Source organism: Plecotus auritus, assembly GCF_963455305.1.
Source record: "Plecotus auritus genome assembly, chromosome: 2".
In the NCBI taxonomy this organism is placed as follows: Eukaryota; Metazoa; Chordata; class Mammalia; order Chiroptera; family Vespertilionidae; genus Plecotus; species Plecotus auritus.
In genome coordinates this window covers 59567698-59588430 of record NC_137771.1, presented here as the reverse complement: position 1 = coordinate 59588430, position 20733 = coordinate 59567698, and the positions used below count along the sequence as shown (strand labels likewise).

Sequence of the window (20733 nt, the reverse complement as noted above, 5' to 3'; positions counted from 1 at the left end):
GAAAGGTGCAGTATTAATGTCACCACTTTGTAGGTGAGAAAACACAGATACAAAATAGAACTAAGTTACTTCCCTGAAGAAAAACAAAACAAAACAAAACAAAAAAACCTAGTTGTAAATAATTCTAGAATTGGATATTATCTTCCCAACTTAATATGTTCTCACTTTTTAACACACCAATAAGTAGAATTGTATTTGGATTACATACACATCTTTCTTCTTCCAAGGTATTAAGTATGAGTCATTTAGCAGGAACTAAGAAGTTGCCATGTTCAATAAGACTGCACAATGAAGGCATTAGGTATAACTATTATTGAAGCCATCTCTGCAAGGCCTTTGAAATAAACAACTTTGATACTCTAACAGAAAACTTCACAGAAGCAGGAAACTGATTTTTATTTGATGAGTTTAACAATATCTCAAATAATAAATTGGCTGCTGTCCTTGCCCAGTGTGGAGATAGGGGGATGAGGATCTGTAGATATACTTTTTGGCATGCCAATTTGCAATTACCCCATGACAGAGCACAGTTTTACTATGATTGATGAAACATTTTAGGGGTAAAGGTGAACTTAAATGGAAGAATTTTATTTTGAAATGACATTGCTAACAATAGTTCTGGGGAAAAATAAATATGAAAACATTTTAAATAGATAGTAGGAATAAAACCCAATCCAAGCTATCTGGAATGTCCTTGCTGTTTTCACCTACTTCTGCATCACATCTGGGATGTAAACAACTTAATTTTAAGGTTATTGTTGAAACCTTTTCTGCTTTGTATGTTGATCAGAAATAGTGTCTGAAATAAAAATGAGAAACCTTTAAGACTTAAGTGGCTTGTCATAAAAGGATATTATTAAACATAAAAAAACGCACTAACTGCATACTCTAAGCTAGGAAAGCACTAACGTGATAAAGAATGTACACTGCACAATACTATCAGTATCACTCTGATCTTGAACCTTTATTTTTAAGTGCGACAAAGTTTGAATCAGTTTCCTTTGCTCTTAAGTATTCATACCTCAAGTTATATAGTCAGTTTAACCATTCTATATTGGGTCAGATCACTGGTCCAGAAAATAAGGCATCATGCCTTTTACCAGTGTCTGTACTATTAGCTAAATCATCTTCACACAGCTCAGTGTACCTAACCAGTGCTATAAGGCTACAAAACTGATGGAAGAAAGTAATTTATACTTAATCCTTGAGGCAATTATTTTAGGGCTGGAAGTGTGATATTTGAATACACCTAGTATCATTTTCAATTTAAATAGCTATAAATTACTCATACCTTGTTTTGAATAGTAAAATTTTTTAAATCAATGAACTCTTCTACAAATCGAAGAAATGTCCATATATTTATTATATGTACTATAAAACAGTGTTTCTTTATGTACTTTAATTATCTCTTGAGGCCTCGATTTTATCATGTGTAATTTTTTTAAATCTTTTTTACTAAAAAATCACGTAAAACACTCAAGTGACTGATGGTTTGAGACTGGCCAGACATAAATGGTAGAGTAATAGTTTTGTGGTATGCTTTCGGATAAAGTGGGCAAAAGAAATACAGAGTATGAATATTCTATTAGGCAACATAGTCTCTGCAGTGCAGTAGGTTGACTAATATTTGTTACACCTCTTACAAACCCCATACCAAGTTTTAAGAAGCTTGTCCATAAAGGTATATGACATACTCAGATCTGGTGCCAACAAGAATTAATATTGTGGTCTCCTCAATGAACAAGCCCTTACTATGCATCTAATATGTGCCAGATATGGACACACGTTTGAAAATACAAATATCAATAATATATAGCCTTTTTCCTTGAGAATCTCAGCACTTAAAAAGGACAAATTAGTAGAGTTCATCAACTTATAATAATAAAATATGGAAACAATATTTTTAAAATAATAAAATATGAAAAACAAGCTTTTATGCACACCATAGTTTTCCATATCAAGTTTTCTTAAGAAAGGGTGAGCTTCAATGGCCATTTTTCTCAAGTACATTGGCACCTTTTTTTTATTAATTAAAATGTGTTAATTAATTTTATATAGCCATAATTTTAAATATGGTGTCACAATTGTACTTTATTTTGAATACAGTGATATATCTGTCATATTTGAAAGGATGTTATTATCAGAATAATGAATAAATCATGAAATTTAACTTCTGTATTCTTCCATTCAATAATTAACAATAATATATAGATATACAGATATATATATATATACATAAATCAAAATACTTGTGAAATTTCACGATTTTTGAAGACTGATGTTTTATGGGAACTATATAAAGACAAAGATGTCATTCTGACATTGTCAAGATAAAGTTTATGCTTGGATGGAGAAAATTGGAGAGAAAGGAATCGAAGATGTCTTAAACATGGGTTTACAGGAAGATTTGTGAAATAATGGTGTGGATACAAAGTACTTGAGGGAAGAAAAATGGCTGTTGCCTTTGAAGCAGATGGTAAAAAAACTACCAATATTTCATACAGGAAAATGTTGAGAGAAGTAAGTGGGAATGTCCAGTAGATATTAAGGTAAAATTCAAAGATAGATCAAGGATGGAAGAATATAATGTAGTAGTGTCCCCAGGGGTAACAGGTGAATACAGAGGGTGAATGTTATCTCTAAAGAGGACAAAAGCTGCTAACTGAGGCATGTTATGAATGTATTTGATGTCAGTTATAATATAGCCTGAAATCCTGCCCCTGCTGTGGTCTCCAGGTCTAGTACCATGACACAGGTATTAAAGATTGCATTTGCATAGAGGAAGGTTTTTGTTTTTTTTCCAATGTGTTCAAAGGTTCCCTCTGCTCACCTACCCCCATGCCTACAAAGCTGTGTCCACCGATAGAAGACACATATTTCTAATACATATGATAGTCCCATATCAAGGACATCAAGGCTAACATGTAGCCTGGATACCTGTGCTTCAGGGTTTTTTTTAACTGCTGGTAGAACAAAACAAAACAAAAACACGGGTTGGCCTCTGGTATAGAGTAGGTCATCAATAAATGGTGTCTTGGAATGTGGAACTTAGATTAAACAGAATTAAGTGACTTAAGCCAATTATCTTGTTCAAACTATAGTTCACTACCCATTAGGAGGCTGTGCAGTCAATGTAGTAGAACAGGGCCAGCATTTTAAAACATACTGAAATATGATAGAACAGTGGTCGGCAAACTGCGGCTCGCGAGCCACATGCGGCTCGTAAGCCGCGGTTTGCCGCTCTGTTGACTAATGAGTTTGCCAACCACTGTGATAGAATAAACAATATCAGAGCATGGTACATGACAGAAGGTGTTTTCTAAGTTTCAATTTATTTATTAATATATCCACATGTGGTTATGTAAAATGGCCTTTTTACTATACTTAACTGTTTTAAAAAGTTTTCAAAAATTTATTCTAGGAAATACACAAAGTGGTAATGTTAAGACAATATTTCAAATTTACTAACTCCTCAAGGCAATCACAGTTGGCTACAGATATAGGATAATGTTAGGTCAGTAAGGGAGTCAGGGCTATAATTATGGTTTCAAGAGCAAAGAATCATGTTTATTGTCAGAGTTATGGTGAAATCCAAAGGCCAATGGCAACCACAAACATGCTTTAAATATTTATTATGGTATCTGTGTGATAATTTAAAACACTAGCTATTATTTACCACATCCTATATAATAAAAGCCTAATATGCTAAGTGTTCGGTCGTCCTGTCGGCCATTCAACCAATCAAAGCATAATATGCTAATGATATGCTAAGGCTGCTCAACTGCTCACTATGACATTCACTGACCACTAGGGGGCAGATGCTCCAACCAGTAGTTTAGTTTGCTGCTGGGGTCCGGCTGATCAGAACTGAGATAGGCTGGACATGCCCTGGAGCCTTCCATGGTCTCTCCCTGACTGGCCAACCTCCTACATCCCTCCCTGGCCCTGATATTGCACCGGTGGGGTCCCTTGGCCTGGCCTGCACCCTCTTGCAATCCAGGACCCCTCGGGGGATGTTGGAGAGCCGGTTTTGGCCCAATCCCACAGGCCAGGCTGAGGGACCCCACTGGTGCACGAATTCATGCACCAGGCCTCTAGTAAAATACATGCAATTGTAAGTGACCTTGGCTACAGTTACATTTCACAACACATCTGAATAGCTTTAGCAAAATGTCAAAGATTTTAGAAAAATCAAGCTGCAAGCAGATGCTTTTTTAGAAAAGCCACATTTTTATTTCGCAGACATAGTTCATATGAAGATATGCCTCTTAATGATATCGATGCCTGCAGAAGATACTAAGCTGAGGCTGGCTCTTTGTTGAAAAGGGAGATTAGCAAGTGACAGAAAAAGGCAAAATGTATACTTTATCAATATGAAAAAGGTAATCTTTTTTACTTTATAACTGTGAATTCTATTCTTGATTGTAATATTGTCAAAAATGGTTTTGTTTTCTTAGTATTTGATTAATATATCATTTTTAAACTTGGGGTGCAATTTTATAAATGCATACAGTTACTTTAATCCAATATTATTTTAACAATAGGCTTTATCTATGAAAAAAAGGTATGCCTCTAAGTGAGCATCTTCCATAAAAGATTTGAGATATTTCAACCAATTAATAAGCAATGGAAGGTGGAATTTAACTGCGTTTTCAGGATGTTTCATTTATTATTAAACTATGGGCATTATCTAAGGTTAGCCAATATTCTTCAAAATGTTATTTTGAATGGCTGTAAATTATCAGATAATTTTTAAAAATGTATTGGGTATTTAGGCTCTTGCTTATTCTTAATATTATATTACTTTATATTCTTGTACATAATTTTTGCCAGATCTCTGAACCTTTGAATTGTTACCTGGAAGGGAGATCCTAGGGAAAAGGATATGGCCATTTTATACAGTGACAAGAAATTAAAATGTTAGAGTAACATAAAATGAGTCCCTACCAGTAAGATCAAATGAAATATAAGTTGAATTCCATTACTTCTGTTAATTGCTATGTCTTTTAAATAGGTGTCATCATACCAGGTTTCCCAGTAGGCTAGACACTGTTCTGATACTTGCCCTGGAAGAAATATCCAAGGGTCAGGGATGAGGCAGGACTAGAGTAAGATGTTAAGGAAGATATTTATGTCTTTGCATTTTCTGCCTTTTGGCACATTTAATATCAAAGTACAGGGAAGGGCAAGAGTAGGTTTACAGTTGTGATTACACAAAACACAGTTTATTATTATACTAGGGGCCCGCTGCACAAAATTCGTGCACTGGGGGGTGTGTCCCTCAGCCCAGCCTGCACCCTCTCCAATCTGAGACCCCTTGAGGGATGTCCAACTGCCCGTTTAGGCCCGATCCTGGTGGGATTTGGCCTAAATGGGCAGTTGGACATCCCTCTCACAATCCAAGACTGCTGGCTCCCAACCACTCGCCTGCTTGCCTGCCTGCCTGATTGCCCCTAACGGCTTCTGCGTGCCAGCTTGATCACCCCCTAACCACTCCCCTGCCAGCCTGATTGACGCCTAACTGCTCCCCTGCCGGCCCAGTTGCCCCTAACTGCCCTACACTGCCAGCCTGATCACCTCTAACTGTCCTTTCCTGCAGGCCTGGTTGCCCCTAACTGTTCTCCCCTGCTGGCCTGCTCACCCCTATCTGCCCTCCCTTGCCAGCCTGGTCGCCCCTAACTATCCTCCCCTGCAGGCCTGGTTGCTCCCAACTGCCCTTCCCTGCTGGCCCGGTCACCCCTAACTTCTCTCCCTTGCCAGCCTGGTCGCCCCTAACTGCCCTCCCCTCCTGGCCTGATCACCCACAACTGCCCTCCCCTGCAGGCCATCTTGTGGTGGCCATCTTGTGTCTACATGGGGGCGGTCATCTTTGACCACATGGGGGCGGCTATTTTGTGTGTTGAGTGATGGTCAATTTGCATATTACCTCTTTATTATATAGGATTACTAGAAGCCTGGTGCACAGAATTGTGCACATTAAAAGGAAATCAATTAAAAGGTGGCTGGCAGGCAGGACTGGGTGAGACGGGCCAGACACACCTTGGAGCCAACCTCCCACAGTCCCTCCCCAGCCAGCTGCACCTGGGGCAGTGCCGGGGCTCGAAAGCTGTCTGTGGAGTGAACTGGGTCCCTCTGGCAGGAGGGGTCCCTCGGCCTGGCCTACGGGGATCGGGCTGAAACTGGCAGTCCTATATCCCCTGAGGGGTCCCAGAGTGCAAGAGGGCACTCTGCAAAGTTGCTGTCGCTCAGCAGCTCCTGCATTGAACATCTGCCGCCTGGTGGTCAGTGTGCATCATAGCTACCAGTTGGACGGTCGACTGGTCACTTAACCTTTTATATATAGAGAATAGTTGTTGATTTTTATATTACATTTTATACACCCAACTGTAACCTACTTTTTTCTCACCCTGTATATACTTACATGACTTCCAGCCTCATTTAAATACTAATGTGATCTTATTTCCTTGGTTTTAAGATGCCATAAATTTTGACATGTCATCAATGTAACACAATATTTTCAAAAAAATCCAACTATATCCAATTTACAGGTACACTAACTGAAAGCTTAAATATGTACCCATAGAATTACAAAATATAGCTGAATTTCATCTGTAATTTAATCTAACATGTGGTGTCTTATGATGGGGAAATATGGGTCTTATCCATTTAGTGTAATAGTCTATATATTTGATTGATATTTTTTTCCACCAAATTTATTTCATATTAATTATTTTAATTTTATAATTTCATTTTTCTCTTAGTTTTGACTTTGTCAGTTTACTTTTTGTACTGCTTTCCCTTATTTTTATGAAAATTTAATTGTGAATTTTCAGACCATTTCTTATTTCTGTTATTTATAAATAAATTCATACTTTTTTACTTTAAATTAGATGACACTTCCTTTTTGCAGTGTGCTTTACTTGCCTACTTTATTCTCACCCTGACCAAAGAAATATGAACCATATGAACCCTACTATATCCAGACTCTTTATTAGTTTGTTTCAGTAGATATTTTGTAAGAATCCTAATTATCTCTTATATTACACATTTATAACATATAGTCATCATCCATTTGAATTTATATATTGCAGAGTTTATGGTCCACCATAGTTATAACTTTATCTAATTTTTTCCATGTTGAGGTCTGTCTCCTAAATTTATTGTTATTTGAATAGAACATTATCTTGTGTATTATCTTTACATAGAGTGCATGGATGACCTACTCTCTGAGTCCAGTTCTACTCTCTGACCAAAAAAGATAGTAATATAAGATGGGACCATTTTTTTTCTTCGGTACTGCTTTTCCCTTGAAAACAAGTAAATGCAAAAACAGCAATAGAGACATTTCTATCCATGTATTTCTACAAGTGTTTTTAACTCTGATGAGAGTTATATTTTTTAATCTGCTTAGAAAATTATCAGGTTACAGGCATTTTATCTCAATGATTTATACATGCTACTACACTGTCTCTCAGTCCTGTTAGTGAGAATCAGATACTATTCAAATAATTTTTCCTTTGTAAACTGGCAATGATTTTTGCAACTGAGAGCTTATAAGGTTTTTCTCTCACTCACTGACTTGATTCTCCCCTTGAATGTGTATTACTTTAATGATTAGAAACAAAAATCAATAAAGCTAGTTTTTCAAAAACTATTTCTTAACCATCACTTAAAGTACCACAAAGACTATAAATATTATTCATATCTGTACCATTACCATTATAGACATAATGGAATGAAAAAATTTCAGAATCATTGACTCATAATTTGAATTTTTCTCCTACCTTCTGAGTCCAATGAACAAGAAAAGTGGTTTCTAGTGACTAGAGATATGAGATGGTTTCTTTTCCTTCTATTTGCCTACTCTACTTATGTTCAATTTTGCTTTTTTGCTCTAAAATGTGTGTTTTAATCGTTCAGACAAAAAGAAGACTAAAAAAGATAGTAATAGAAGATGTGACTATTTTTTTTTAATGCTATCTTTCCCTCAGAAGACAAGTAAATGCCAAAAACAGCAACAGAGACATTTTTATACATGTTTTCTCTACCCTCACCCAGGCTGATAAATCCTTTGCAAAATCTGAACCCTAGTCAAAGACAAACTTTTTCTCTAAAAATATTGAAATGATACTTGGTGCTTCAAACAGTTTAAAAAATTCATTTCCACTAAGTAAAGTTTTAAAAATAACCAATAGCTAACATAAACGTTTTATTCTTGTGTAATTAACTCTGCTTTCTCTACCAGGATTATTCTGACATTTGTATTTGATGTGTCTGACCTTTTCTTTACTAAAATAGACGTACTCATTCTATGCCCATGGGGAATAGGAGTTTATAGTTTGTGTTTTATAACCAAGAATGAAAAAATGGGAAGTATTTTCTCAATATTGGATTTATTTTTATATCTGTCTTCTTAATAACTTTGCATGTGGGAGTACGTGGATGTGGAGGGATGGGTTATGCGTGCATCATACTCATAGACTGGTCTGCACTTAAAGATTCAGGTGCAGAAGAAATTCCCAGAGGGGAGGAGAGATATAATGCTATGTCTTACCTTTGGTCCTCTTTCTTGTCTTATGTAGAGGATGGTAATGACAATTCCAGTGTGGAAACTATAACTCCATTGTTTTTCTTGACCAACTGAACCCATTGCAGTTATCTTTTGTTCCTTTTCCTTCACCTCAACTTTCCTACCTCCTTCCCTATGTGTCTACCATGATATTTCCAAGAAAATTCCAAATCATAGAAAGTCCACAATTGAGGAGGCTCATAACGATGATTTTTCTAAGTTCATTAGTGTGCTGGGTATAAGAAGGGAATTGACAGTCTACTGAAAACAAATGAACCCAGCAAGCTGCCTTGGGTAGAAATAGAGAGGGGGGGGGCGGGAGGAGAAGGGGACCTTCTGCCTGGCTCCCCCTTAGACATATTTGACATAGAGGGGCCATTTCACAAGGAATCACATATTGGGTATAGTCATTGCAGTGTTCAAATTTACATAGCAATACTGGAATCATGTCCAGAGGGAAATGTGTAGAAGAGTGATGCTGCTGTTAAAGCTCCTTGCTTTCAAGCTGTTGCAATTAATTTGAACTTGACCAGTACTATTTTAACTGCTAAGAGAAGATAGTACTTTTTCTTTTTAACTTACTTTCCCCATCTGTGGTCAGTAGATTGATACTGGAGTACAAGTAAAATCTTATTTAGATTTTAGCATATCAGTGTCTTACAAAACCAGTAAAATTCTAATTTGTTACTTCATATCACCCTTGAAATTGGGGAATTAGATGCCCACAACTTGTGTTTTCTTTAAAACACACTTTCTGATAAAGTATACCTCACTCTATAATGCAAAGATATAACTTGGTCTTTGGAGTCAGGCAGTCTTAATTATAAAAACCGTGTCCAACAGATTCTCTCTCTAAACTGGCGTGATTAAAGCCATGTGAGAATTGTTTTCCTCTCAAGTAAAATGGGGACGTCAATCATTTTGTTATCATAGCAAATAAAAGAAAGTGAGCAATCTAGCAGAACACTTGAAAAATGCTTTCTCTCTTTTTATGAGATGTAAATCATGCTGATCTAGTTTTTAAAAGAAGCCCACCATAACTAAATGAATAACCAACTGTAGGTTCAAGCTGTCTAAAAATACTAGACAGGGGCTGGCAAAAGTACGTTTACAGTTGTTCATAGGGGAAAACATGCAGTTTATGTTTATTACAATAGCTTTGAATTGAGCATTTACAATCTTAAAGTGCTCAAATTGCCAGCCTTCAATCTTTACACCTTCTTGTAGTCTACTGGCTATACTCAAGCACACTTTGCCAGAGAGTTCTTTATAAACCTACTTTTGTCCACTCCTGTATTGAGAGAGGGTATTTCTGGCATATGCATCTTTTATTATCTTTACCCCCTCTGTGTTTTTTTGGTAAGCTGGACTGAACCATGTGGAACTTCAAGGATTTTTTTCTGGCCAACACTGAAAACAAAAATGTATTAAGAGACTTTCTTGGCCCTTTTTCTCTATTCTCACATCCTAAATTCTGGACATTTTCACTTAGTTGGTAGGAATAGGTAAACCCAAGTAACAAAACATAACAAAAAACAAAAAAGAAGAAGGGAAAAGAAAAACAGGGATGCAATAATGGACACAACGAAGTTCATTTTCCCTGCTGAGATCAAAGCAGGTGGAGTCTGGAGAGAAAGGTTATCCAGAGATAAGTGTAAGGAAGACAGCAGACTTGCTCCTTGCACTGGAGCCCCTTCCTAGGCTCTTGATTCAGATGCTTCTCTGGAAGAAGGGAGTCTCGAGCTCCACCTTGTGATTAAACAATTTATGGCATAAGGTTGACTCTTCAACTGCTGAAAGTTCCATCTAAATGCCCAAAAGTGAACTCACTCTGTCAGCCCAGAAGAAAGCTCCTCCTCTCCTTCTCCTTGTCTCAGTAAGTGAATCAATTTACTCACCAAATCCTTCAAGGTCAGAATTGGGAGTCATCCTTGTTTCCTCTCTCTCCAAGTAACTCCTATCTAATTAGTCCCCAATCCCCTCTGATTTTTTAAATTTACTTTATTATGAAAAGTTTCAAACACACAAAAGTAAAAATAATAATATGAAGATCTACATGTAGCCATAATGCAGGTGACACAATTTTCAATTTATGCCTCATCTAGTTTAATCTTACCCACTTTCTTTCTCTCCCAGATCCCTAACTTTTTAACAACTATGTGCTTCTGAAATGGTTGGTTCTTCGTGGCTTGCAGTGTTCTACCAGGTCTACCTGGATCTTAGCTAGTTTTCCTTATATTTCAAAAACTGTTTTGAAATTCAGATCCCATCTGATTTCTTCACTACTTACAATCTGATGATGGCCATCCTTTACCCAATGAATACAGTCCTAAACTCTTAGCAAGTGTTTTCCCACTTTAGACCATGCCAACCTGCTCAGATTCTTAACCAGCAACCTCTGCCCTCCTACCCAGTGTTCAACAAGAGAGTTCTTGAAAATATGCTGCTTTTTCAGGCTTACAGACATTTCAGTAAACATTTTCTTTTGTCTGAATGGATTATTGAGAACCCTTTCTTTGTCTAAATTCTTCTTATACGTCAATGCCTGGCTCAGGCATTTCCTCCTCTCTAAACCTTCGCTATAAACCACCTCCATCCCCTCATCCTGAAAACTTGTTGAGGAAACCATTCTCTTTCCTGAGTTACTACTGTTCCACTAGATACCTCTTTTGTTTGTTACACATAATACATTCTAACAATTTGGGTCTTGTCCATCTTCTCCAGTAGCCCTGGATCCTTTATGTCACAGACTGTGTGCATGCCTTTGCTCTTGCTGTGCTTAATGCAGTGTATTAGACATAAGCCAGGAAGAATTTTTGCTAAAAGAATGTCAGATATTTTTTAGTAAGTATTTTTGATAAGTTTTAAATTTTAACTTCTTTTTCAGTGTATCAAGGATTTTTTCAAGTGACATTCTAATGTAAATGTTTATTTTATAATCCCACAAGAAGGATTAAATGTAGAGATATAAAGACTTGGTATCATAACTGGCAAATTGATTGTAACAATGGAAATAATAGCACAAAAGAAGCAGGTTTCTATTTTCCTATACTATCCCCAACCAAAGAAACTTTCTCCTTGACAATTAATTATTATGAAGCTAGACACTGGAAAGTATAAAGCAATTTAAATAATTCAAATTTGTATATTACTTTACAAGATAATTTCTTACCTATCTCTAGGACCTCAGGGGAAGAGAGGAGGTTACTTTCAGATAAATGGTATTTTATGGAACAAGATTTGAGCTAGACTATTAGGGAATTCATCCATATTGTATATCTTGGACAGAAGATTGGGTGATAGACAAGAAAATATTTTTATTTCTAAGTTCTTGATAAGGAAGCTAAGAGGTCAAGTGCTCAAACCCACAGTAGAGAAACAAACAAACAAAAAAACATTTTCAATCATTTTTTATTTGGCCTATTAATATGTTACCCAAGACTTTTTAAAATGGAGTTCAAATAACAAAATAACATACTGGCATGTTAATTTGTTTTTAGAAACACAACTAGGTGATATAAAGTGCCTCCTTTTCTTGGACTCTGACCAATACTGCAGACCTAGTGAGTCCTTTTTCACTGTATTTTTGCGTATCATTTTTACAGCTCTAGACCACAAGGGATACAATCTTCATTATTCTCTATATTACCAATAACTGATGTGAGAGTACAATTCCTTTTAAAGTTAATATAAACTTTTCCCAGTATGCTGGGAAGGCGGGCAAATTTTGTGATAAAAATGGAAACTTTTTATTTTAATAAGACCTCAATTATATGGTCCTGTGTTAACTTGCTTTAAAATGTGAACTCTGACAGCAGGGCACCAATCCTGACTTTTTGATTAATTTTTATTTATTTCCCTGTATAGACATAGTCACATCTGGGGACTGAGAAATTCCATAAATATTTGAGTAACTGAATGATTGAATCAAGACCAATGTATATGAAATATGTTTCTTTAACTTGATTTAAATGGTTGTGTTCAATTTGTGAGCCATTCTCAGCTAACTTTAATAAACCAGCCTAATTTTTATATGAATACATAGACATATATGTTTGCTTTCTGAGTATATATACACAATATATCTCAATATACAGAATAGATAAGTTGATAATTAAATACAGCCAAACTAATAAAGTATTAACACTTCAGCATTTTATATAAGGTTGTTTATAATTTATCTTACTTTATTATTATCTTTTCAGCAATTTTACTCAATTCCTCCAACTTCCATATGCTTTATCTTAGGGGTGACAAATGCCTGTCCAAATGCTAAATCTGAGCAAAGTGTTTTAAATAATTCTTTAAAAATTTTTAAAAATGTAAATCCTTTAAAGATGGGGTGAACTTCCCAGTAACACAAGCCATATCAGCCTTCTGTTGTCTGCTATCTGGTGGAGTCAAATGTTAGATTATACCTACCTGGCCTGCACAAGTTTCTGAGAGCCCATCCTTTGTTCATAATGTGTCTTCAAGTAGTTGGCCTCTAGGGGGCGCGCAAAATTCGTCTCTTGCTCTGTTCTTTCTATTCACCCAAAAATAAATCAGGCTGCATGCTGGGGATTAGAACTTTCCAGGGGGCAAGGGATTAGAACTCAAAATATCAGAGAGGTGCCTATGGTAAGGTAATAAGAGGGCTGACTAGTTTTTTATTTCACCTGTTTTTTTCCAAGCAATTGAAATGGTGGCATGCCTAACGTAGAGATTTGGGTGTGCTCAGAGCAAAAACATTCTAGGTGATGCTTGGTTCCTTTGTTTTATGTTTCTTTAACTTGATTTAAATGGTTGTGTTCAATTTGTGAGCCATTCCTCAGACTAGGAAGGGATTCTCACCCATTTTGCCATCAGATGAATCTGAGTTGAAAAAATCCTCACAATAATGAAAATTTTACATTTGTTGAGCTTTGGACCTGATGGAATACTAAAGAGTCAAGGACAGGTCTCAAATATTTGAAAGTTTGTTTCCAGAGAGTTTTTTTCTGAAGTAAATTGTATTTTTTTACACAATGAAATGAAATACCATTATTTTATTGATGTTGTGGATAATTTTTAATAGCATGGAATAATTCTTACAAAAATGTTATTATAATGGTACTGTTTAAAATGGAGGTGCCTCAAAAGATGAGCATTACAAATGATTTTTTATTTTATTTCTCTTCTTTCAGCCTTCTTTTAAAGAATTACAGTAAGTAGCTTAGGAGCATTAAAATATTGGAACTTTTAAAAATGGATTATGGGGAAACTAGTTTGATCTTTTCTTGTATTTCATAAAGACATATCCTATCCATACTAATGGAAACCCTGAGCATTTTGAGATCTTACATTATAAATTCTTCACAAATATCTTTGTTCACACACACACACACACACACACACACACACACACACATATGGATGAGTGATGTAAACTGGTTCCCAGACTTTGGAAGCTCATTTCTACATAAAGAAGAGATAAGTCACGTTTACTTATGAAGGACCTTACATTACATGCTAAAAGTCAGGGAGTTGTTAAGAATTTTAAATAGGGTGTGATAAGAGCTAATTATATAGCAATAATAATATTTTAAGTAAGATTAGCACTGTATTATAGCACTTACTACAAGCGAGGCACCAGTCTAGGCATTGTCTGCATCAGCTCCTTTCGTCCTCTTGAAAATCTTCTGAGATAGGCATAATGTATTTTCCATTTTACAGTAATCTGATTACAATGACTAGCACATAATAAACATTGAATAAACGATAGTGGTTACTACTATAAACCCTTTTAATAACGTAGTATGTAAGAAAAATAAGACCACTTTGACATTCAGAATACTCTAGGCTTGAATCAAACTTTGCCACTTATTAATTGTGTTCCTTAAAGCAAAGTAATCCAACATTTTATATTACAGTTTTCTTATTTTTAAAATGAGGATAATGTATGTCTAACAGGGTTTATATAAGGATTAAAAATGCAAGCCAGATCATGTATATGAAGTGCTTAGCATGGTGCCAGATCCATTGGGAGACTTCAGTGAATGCTATTAATCATGTCAATCAGACAGTCATGTCAGCCATCTCTTAAAGGGGGTTCCCTAGAAGCTACAAGTCACGAAAGTACCCTATAGTCAGGTAGCAGGTGAACATATATCAATTACATTATTTTTTTCTGTTCATGACATCTCTTAATTGTTTCATAATAGTAAGTTATATCTAAACAGAATAATATAAAAATGTAATGCAGGAAAGCCTCATCTTTCAATACCCAATGAAATCTTCTCTGACCTCTTTCCCCACTCACATAAAATGAAGGAGCCCACTATTTACCCTTGCCATCTTCTTTCACCACACCCACACTTCCTGCTCTATCTTGCTTATATCTTCATTTGCCTGTCAAGATGCTCGGGTTCTAGAAAACAAAGAGTCATGGTTCTTTTATTAACCATTAAAGACACAATACCAAAATATCATAGCTATACAAAATAAATGGTTGGCCAGGGGAAGAGTAAATGTTATTAATGCAATGGATTTGCCTAATTCAGATTATATTTATTAAGAAAATTATAACTTCAAAAGTATAATATCTTTCTTTTGTGATCCAACCAATTAATTTATGTAAGTTTGTGGTTAATCAAATACATTACCTTATATTTGGAAATTCTTTCTGGTATTCCTATGAATACCTAGTTTCATTATACAAGTATCATTATACTTGTGAAAAAATAAGAATGTCAGAGACTTCTGGGCTGTGCAACATCTCTCCTTTCCTCTTCTTGGGCAGAGAGCTGGCCTATAACCATCAGCCTCCCTTGTAGTTAGGTGTGGCAATTTGAATGAATTCTGGTGAATAGAATATGAATGAAAGTGATGGGTACTATTTATAGGCAAAGCTCATACTCTATTATGCTCTATTCAGCTCCCCATCTGGATAAATACAGACAGCTGGGAAGCCCTGTGGGTGGTGGAGCCTTTAGATGAAAGAAGCCTGGGCCCCTGAATGATGGGAAAAGAAGCCACACCATAAACCTAAACACTAAACCTGGTTTCTGACTATAGCATTAAATAATCTTTTATTGTCCTGAGTCATTACATGTTTTTGTATACTTAAAGAAGTTGACCTATTATAACCAATACTAGTGGCCTGGTGTACGAAATTCATGCACAGAGAGGGCGGTTCCCTCAGCCCATCCTGCACCCTCTCCAATCGGACATCCCTCTCGAAATCTGGCACCGCTGGCTCCTAATCGCTCACCTGCCTGCCTAATCACCCCTACCTGCCTCTGCCTGCCTGATCACCCCTAACTGCCCTTCCCTGCTGGCCTGATCTCGCCCCCAACTGCCCTCCCCTTCCAGCCTGGTAGCCCCCAACTGCCCTCCCCTGCCAGCCTGATCTCACCCCCAACTGCCCTCCCCTTGCTGGCCTGGTTGCCCCCAACTGCCTGCCCCTGCTGGCCAATTTGGTTCTAGTCGGTCAGTTTCTATGCCAGTCAGTATCCAAATCTCCACCTCCTAGGCAGCTATTGGCTCCTCACAGTTGACCCAGATTTGGTTCTAATTGGTCAGTTTCTATGCCAGTCAGCGTCAAAAGCTCTGCCTCCTAGGCAGCCATTGGCTCCTCACAGTTGACCCAGATTTGGTTCTGATTGGCCAGTTTCTATGCCAGTCAGTGTCTCTGGGCCTATCAACAGGGCCTGATCAGAAAGGCAGGGCTGATCAGCAGCCCTGGTGGAGGCTGGAAGAGAAATGGAGGCAGGGCTGCTGGCCAGGCTCAGAGGGAAAGAGGCCAGTTCTGTTCAAAAGCTGCCACAGTCGCTACAGATCAGCCCCTGTTTCTCTCTTCAGGTCTCTTTCTGGGCCTGATTCAAAGCCCCCTCAGCAGTCACTGTTGGGTCACCAGGCCTGAAGCCTCAGTAGTCAGCGCTGGGTCCCCATGGCAACCCAGCACTGATTGCAGGACTGACTTCTGGATTGGTGTTCTGATTGGCCAGTTTCTATGCCAGTCAGCATCTCTGGGCCTATCAACGGGGCCTGATCAGAAAGGCGGCGCTGATCAGCAGCCCCGGTGGAGTCCTGGAGACAAATGGACCCCAGGCTGCTGGCCAGGTTCGGAGGGAAAGAAAGAGGCAAGTGCTGGTCAAAAGCTGCCTCAGACGCTAAAGATCATCCCCTGCTTCTCTCTTGAGATCTCTTTCCGGGCCTGATTCAAAGCCCCCTCAGCAGTCACTGCTGGGTCACCGGGCCTGCAGCAGCAGTAGTCAGTGCTGGGTCACCATGGCATCCCAGCGCTGACTTCCTGATGGTCAGCCTTTGGTCATGATCAGTCGTTACACCCTGGCTCTTTATTATAGAGATAATAAAAATGATAAAAATTAATATTAAATAATAGGATGAATATCTCGAAATGCTAGCATTTGCAAATGTTATCTGACCTGTTTCATAGTAGTTATTTATGAAAAAAGAGAGGACTTCACCTCCAGTTGTCTGTCAAATGCTAACTTATATACTTAGATCCTTAGATCCTTAGTGTTTGAAAATAAATAAGTGGGAATAAAATTTAAGTTAAAAATAGAATGTAAATAAAGTTTTCATTTTCCTTCTGAAATCATTACCTCAATATCTTCTCTCAAAATAGATCTATAATTCATTAGATACGTTCTATGATATATTTTGGCTTTTAAAAATGATGCTCAGAGAGACAGCAGGATGCAACAGTTAAGAGAACAGGCTTTGGAAACAAAAACACCTGATTCTGTAATGAAGTGGCTATGTGATGAAGGCAAATTACTTTTCCTCTCTATGCCTTATTTTCCTCATCCCTTCAAGAACATAATAATGGTACCTACTTCCTAGAGCATATGTAAGGACTAAGTAAATTAATATTTATAAAATGTTTGAAAAAAATTCAACTCATAGTTATCACTATATGTGTACAATAGCCTGTGTATGAATTAAATGTTATCTAATTTATCCTTTAAGAAGAAATTAAACTTTTTTAATTAAAATGGAAAATAAAAATTTAAGATCTTTTTAAGCTTGATTTGTTTTTATACCTAATCACCTATGATTTCTTTCTCTGCTCCTCAATTAGACTTTCAGAGATGACTCAGTCAACCTATGCTTGCACATTTGCCCAACATCCTGTCTTTCTTTAGTGACCTTCCTTCTCTCTCTCTAACCAATACTTACTTACCTGTGCTACATTGGCCAATTTGGATTGATTAGTTTTCCTAGGCTCCCCTAGCAAGGTGGTGGCTCAAAACAACATGAATGTATTTCCTCACAATTCTGGAGGCTAGAAGTCTGAAATCAAAGTGTTTGAAAAGCCATTCTTCCTCTGAAGGGTCTTTGGAAGAATCCTTCTTGTCTCTAACTAGCTTCTACTGGTTGCCAGCTATATTTGCGTCTGTCTGTGCATAGCCTTCTCCTCTGTGTCTCCTTGTCCAAATTTCCCATAAGTATAAGGACACCAGTCATTGGATTGAGGCCCAGGTAATCCACTCTGACCACATCTTAACTTGATTGCTTCAGCAAGGATCCTATTTTCAAATAAAGTTACATTCACAGACATGGGATTAGGTTTTAAACATATATTTTTGGGAGATAAAATTCAACCCACAACAGGATTTTCTGGACTTAAAAATATTCTCTTTCTCCTCCAGCCCACCATGATCACTTATTTTCTATTTCATTGATTTGACAGACTAGAGGCCCAGTGCAAGAAATTCATGCATTGGTAGGGTCCCTAGGCCTGGCTGGCAATCAGGGCCAATAAGGGCCTTTTGGCTGCCAGCCAGGGCCTCCCTTCCCTAACTGCCGGTCACTGGTCGAGGCCCCCCCTCCCCAGCTGCCGGTCACTGGCCGGGGCCTCCTGTCATTCCACACCACCCCCTGGTGGTCATCGCACATCGCACATCATAGCGAGCGCTCAAACTCCTAGTCCCTTGGTCCAACTCCCAAGGGGACAGTTTGCATATTAGGCTTTTATATAATAGATAATATAAATACACTTTCTGACTTTACAAAGGAATTATGAACCTATATATTTTTTGACAAATCCTATACAATAAAAGGCTAATATATAAATTGTCCCCTTGACTGGGAGTTCGATGAGGTGGCAGGGCTGGCCAGCCAACCACCCGCGGCTCCTCCCCCCAGGCAGGCCCCACCCCTGAATGCCTCCCCCTGCCGATTGGCCCTGATCGGGGTGGGCCGGCCAGACCTCAACCGTGCACAAATCCGTGCACTGGGCCTCTAGGTATATTATAAGCACCTAAGGGTTGTCACAAATGACAGTATTTCTTCTTTTTTGTGGCTGAGTAGTATTTCATCGTGTATATATACCATATATTTATCCAATCATCCATGGAAGGACACTTTGGCTGTTTCTACTTCTTTGCCACTGTGAAGGATTATTTCACTCATATGTGAGATATAGAACTGAAAGCAACAAATGAACAAACAAGACAGACAAACAAAAACTCATAGACACAGATAGCAGTATGGTGGTTAACAGAGGGAAAAGGGACAGAGGGAAGTTGTAAAGGGGGCCAAACATGTGACAAAAGGAGATTTTATTTTGGATGGTAAAAGCAAATACAATATGCAGATTATGTATTATGAAATTATACAGGTAAAAAGCTATATAATTTTATCTATCAATGTCACCCCATAAATTTAATAATTTTTTTAAAAAGAAAAGCATTAATTGAAAAAGAAAAAAGAATCTAAGGGTAAGGACCATGGGCCATGATACAGTTTTGTGTGCATTTGTATACTTTTCTATAGGACAATATAATGCATATAGTAATTAATGCATTAATGAATTAATGAAGTGATATAGAACTAGTAATTAAAAATTATTGTAGAGAACAAGTGATAAAAATAAATGTACATGATTAGAACATGTCATTTTTAACTTATGGAATGCTTTTGACTGATTATAAGTATTATAAATTCACAAATTATTATAATTAAATTACATATAAAATATGAAAATATTCCAATATAGATTCAACAGCTATATTCACTACTTTTGAAGTAAGAGATTCTATTTAGTTTTCAACTGCAAAGAAGCTTTTACATTATAAACAAGAATAACACAAGTATGGAATGTGAATTCTCTAGTAATAAGTTTTCTTAGAAAAAATCATTGTATTGCCTTAAACTATTTAATAGTCAAAATCCCCAATGACTAATGGAAAATAGTAGGAATTCATCTCAATTATATAAAAATAATGTTTTCAATTTATATTTTCACAGATGATAATGAGTGTGGAAATTTAACCCAGTCCTGTGGTGAAAATGCTAACTGCACTAACACAGAGGGAAGTTACTATTGTATGTGTGCACCTGGTTTTCGATCCAGCAGTAACCAAGTCAGATTTATCACTAATGATGGAACCAAATGCATAGGTAAGTCAACAGTCTCACTCAAAATTTTACCTATCTCTTAATGCTTATTACCTCCATAGATGAAATAATTTTTAAATAAGTTCTGCAAGTCCTTGTTTATATTCTAGTTGTTAAATGCTTTCAGAAACTTCATTAATTCCTTTATTTCTCCAATGTATTTTGATCAGTTACTATGGAACATTTATTTGAGAATATAAGAAAAAGATTTTTTTTGAGACAAATCAAAGTTTGCAAAACAAAACTCATGAACTATGGTGTCAAACAACAGAATAACTACTTGCATTTTAAAGTCCTAAATCAAGAAAATAATGATTTGCATCACAAGATACCAATGCTTTTATAAATATGCTGAAAAAGAGTCTACATTTTCTTAGAATATGTTCAGATAGCTATTACTTATGAAAGAATTAGTCTGGTGCTTTACTACTTCCTTCAAAAAGTTAGTCACACTTAAGATCTGTAGTAAGGTTTTCTGAACACTGGAGTCCTATTTAGAAGAGCATTTCCATTTCACTAAAATGTCCTCTGGGAGGATAACAATTTCAATTCAATCCCGAAGTGAAATATGATACTGAGTCTGAAGAGAGTATCTAGAAGATGTTTTTAAATGTCCTACTGTAATTTGGTTATGCATTTGATTTATCAGATTCTATAGAGTTTGGATTACAGTCTGAGAAGAAAAGATTGTTTAGAACCTTCAAAAGATGAACAGTTTCCACAGGAAAATTCTCCGAAGTGAAAGACTTGAACTTTGAAAATAAATTATAAATCAT

The 20733-nt window shown here is 36.9% G+C and overlaps 1 protein-coding gene across 2 annotated transcripts in view; it reads left to right on the top strand.

Annotated features, from left to right (window-relative positions):
- The window catches only part of ADGRL4 (adhesion G protein-coupled receptor L4), a 112188-nt gene that overhangs the window by 39797 nt on the left and 51658 nt on the right, over nucleotides 1-20733 (top strand). For both annotated transcript variants that reach the window (XM_080654847.1, XM_080654848.1), the window contains exon 3: nucleotides 19808-19960. In XM_080654847.1, coding sequence (XP_080510973.1) covers nucleotides 19808-19960 — 153 coding nt within the window. The remainder of the gene's footprint in view (nucleotides 1-19807; nucleotides 19961-20733) is intronic.